The 3,471-nt window shown below is 42.8% G+C and overlaps 2 protein-coding genes across 3 annotated transcripts in view; one reads left to right on the plus strand and one right to left on the minus strand.

Moving 5' to 3' along the window:
• Window positions 1-3,471, minus strand: part of kiaa1024 (KIAA1024 ortholog) — a 22,833-nt gene that overhangs the window by 6,867 nt on the left and 12,495 nt on the right. The gene's annotated exons all lie outside the window — the stretch shown is intronic.
• On the plus strand, window positions 654-3,359 carry LOC107096207 (zinc finger BED domain-containing protein 1-like). The gene is made up of 5 exons (XM_015392776.1): window positions 654-1,069; window positions 1,928-2,412; window positions 2,509-2,631; window positions 2,742-2,834; window positions 2,933-3,359. The coding sequence occupies exons 2-5, from the start codon at window positions 2,161-2,163 to the stop codon at window positions 3,281-3,283; spliced, it is 819 nt and encodes a 272-aa protein (XP_015248262.1). The 5' UTR covers window positions 654-1,069; window positions 1,928-2,160; the 3' UTR covers window positions 3,284-3,359.

Consider the following 3,471-nt stretch of genomic DNA (forward strand, 5'->3'; position numbering starts at 1 on the left):
CTGAGGACTTCAGTGTTGAGGAAGAGCATGAGTTCTTTGCCGAGCTGAATGCGCTGGTTTGGTCTGCCGGCTTCCGTAGCGTCGTGATCGCGCAGGTGCGCTTTGAGATATCAAAAACGTACTCCAGAGTGTTGTTCAGCATGGGGGTGAGTAGAAAATGAAGGCTAATCATGTTTTGGGTGTACTATTCCTTTAAGTATCTTGGGGTCTTGTTCACGAATGAGGGGAAGATGGAGCGGGAGATCAATAAGCGGATTGGTGTGGCGTCTGCTGTGAAGCGTGCGAAAAGTTTTCTCCGTAGTGTGTCCGGGATCTTCGTTAGAGATAGGGTGAGGAGCTTGGTCATCCGGGGGGGGACTCAGAGTAGAGCCGCTGCTCCTCCACATCGAGAGGAGCCAGTTGAGGTGGCTCGGGCATCTGATTAGGATACCTCCCGGACATCTCCCTGGTGAGGTGTTCCAGGCACGTCCCACCAGGGAGGAGGCCCAGGGGGAGACCCAGGACACGCTGGAGGGACTATGTTTCTCGGCTGGCCTGGGAGAACCTTGGGATTCCCCCGGAGGAGCTGGCCTAAGTGGCTGGGGAGTAGGGCTGGGTAGCGAACATCGGTTCTTTTATGGTACTGACCGAAATGCTTCGGTTCTACCAAGTATCGAAACATGCCTCGTCTTTCGGTACCAAGTTTCGGTGATTGGCTGTAACGTTAAACGTGATTACGTCACCCAGTAAAAATAGATACGTGGTTACGCCGACAGACGGGGTTCACGTGTGTATCTGTTTTGAACTGGTTGCGAGCTTCGTTGAACCACTTAAAAATGCCACCTAGATCAAAAGTGTGGCTTCACTTCATTAAAATTGATGCCAACAGTGCGAAATGCAATATATGCAAAAAAGACTGTTGTTGGTTGGTTGGTTAAACAGCTAACCTTATCTTCACTGTTATTTTTATATTCTCCTCACAGTAGCTCTGACTCTGATGTGAGGAGGAAAAAGCCAGTCAGCATAATTCCATTCACGCTTGCAGAAAAGGCAAAGATGCCAAAAGAAAAACAAGTCATCAGTGTCACAGGTCAGTCACAAACTTTGTTGTTAAAGGTTTGCTGCCTTTTTCTATTGTGGAGGCTCTATGGTGGAGGTAAGTAAGCTTTAGGTTATATATTTGACCAGTTTAGCCTTTATCTCTCTTAGCCTAGATAATGTTTTTTGAGCAAAATTTACACAGCCATGTTATTGTTGATGTTTTGTGTATTGTATTGTATATGTCAATTAGGGAGATAACAGCCCTTAACCACAGATACCAGTCCCCCAGCAAAGACATGCTGTCAAATACACTCATACCAGCATGGTATGCAGTAGAGAAGGAAAATGTCAAGAAAGAATTGCAAGACGTCAGAGATGTGGCTGTGACCGCGGATGGATGGACCAGTTTGGCACAAGACCATTACTTGACTGTTTCAGTCCACTTTGTGAGAGAGGGGGCCATGAAGGAGAAAATCCTGCATACCAGGGCAGTCTACACATCACAGACAGGGAATGTAATAGCCGAGGAGATAGGGGATATTCTTGATGAATTCAATATAAAGGATAAAGTTGTTGCAATCACTGTAGACAATGCAGCTAATATGGATGTAGCAGTGAAAAAAATGAACATTAGAAAGATTGCCTGTTTTGCTCATACTCTAAACATTGCTGCTCAAAAGCTGTATACTATACCAGTAATCTCAAAGTGGGCAGGAAGAATCCGAGGTGGTGTGGTTAAAACGGTGCAGCTTGGACAAACCTATTAAAAGAGAAGCAGCGTCTTCTTGGTTAGTAGAAATCAAAGTGGACTAAACTTAGTTTCAAAATGATATGGCTAAATCAATCATTGAACTATTACAGCAAATACACAACCTGTTTGTAAACCACACACACCATCTTTCTTTAGGTTTTCCAGAACATGCTGTCATTTTAGATGTGAAGAACAGGTGGAACAGCCTGTTCCTGATGGTGGAGCGATTTCTGGAGCAGTTTCCTGCTATCCAGGCAGCCTCCATGGACCCTCGGTTAAAACAATCAATGGAGAAGGACAGGTATTGTAGATGAGGATAGATTGTGGGATTACCTTATTCTTTTATCAAACCAACCAATGTGCTGGGCTTTGCTCTAACTAATACAACAATGTGTATATTTCCTTTCAGACTGGAGAGACTTTCTAATGAGGATTTTAGAAAAGCAGAACAGTTTGTCAGAGTTATGAAAATACTATATACTTCAACCATTTGCATCTCTGCTGAAAGGAGTCCAACTTTGGGCCAGATTCTGCCCATTTTGGGAAAGCTCCAGCATCACTTCGCAGTTACTGATGAGGACTCCTCCTTCACACAAGCTATCAAGGAAAAGATCTGGGGGGACCTCTCAAAAAGATACCAAGTATGTTGCATATTTTTGTTGTTTTCTTTAGGTTTACTATACTCAGACATCATGATATATATCATACTAATATACATTTCTGCTTTTGTCTTGCAGGATGAGAGAATCAGGCAGTTCTTGGAGGAGGGCACAGCCTTAGACCCGAGATTCAAGATGAAAGTAGGCGAAGAAGTGTGGACCAGAATACAAGAGGAGCTCATGAGTAGAACCTCACAACAGGTGTTTGTTTTTTTTCTGATTGATAATTTTTATTCCACTTCAAATGTAGGTCTGTTTATATGACTCCCATTATAATCTATTGAACACTGAATGAAGTTGTAATTTTCTAGGCCCAGCAGATGAAGCAGAAGGTTGAGAGGACAGCTGGTCCCCGTGATGACAACTCCTCTGATGAAGACTGTGGAGCTGCAGTAGGACCACTGGTAAAATAAAGCAATACAAAGACATCCCATTTCCCCACATTACTTAATGTTACATAACAAAATTAAATTGCTATCTATTATTTTATTTTTGTTTACAGAAAAAGCCAAAGCTCTCTGCTCTTGAGGAGCTATTTGCTGATGAAGACATGGCAGTTGAAATGAGACAAGAGAACAGTTCTAGCGACACAGACAAGATTCAAGAGGAGATCCAGCGGTACAGAGGTTCACCCTCTACCCTAACTTCTGTGAATGCAGTGACCTGGTGGTGGAATGTGAGGGACACTATGCCAATGCTATCAAACTTGGCAACCAGGTATCGCTGTGTGCAAGCATCATCGACACCCTCAGAGCATACATTTTCTACTGCTGGAGACACCATCAGCCAGGAGCGGGCTTGTTTGTCTCCTGAGAAAGCAGACATGTTAATCTTTCTCAAGAAGAACTGCTAAGAATTTAACAGTGAGCATTAGACACTGACTGGTCTCCAAATGTTCTTTTTCACTGGAAATATTTTTTTTTATATGAGAGAAGTACTTTGAATGGAAAAATCTGAGCTAAAAATAAAACTCAAGATTTGAACTTTATTATGTTGTGTAATTTTCTTTTTCTTCGAATTGATATTATAAAACTGGTATAG

This window comes from Cyprinodon variegatus, unplaced genomic scaffold (genome assembly GCF_000732505.1).
Source record: "Cyprinodon variegatus isolate N-32 unplaced genomic scaffold, C_variegatus-1.0 Scaffold606, whole genome shotgun sequence".
Classification (NCBI taxonomy): Eukaryota; Metazoa; Chordata; class Actinopteri; order Cyprinodontiformes; family Cyprinodontidae; genus Cyprinodon; species Cyprinodon variegatus.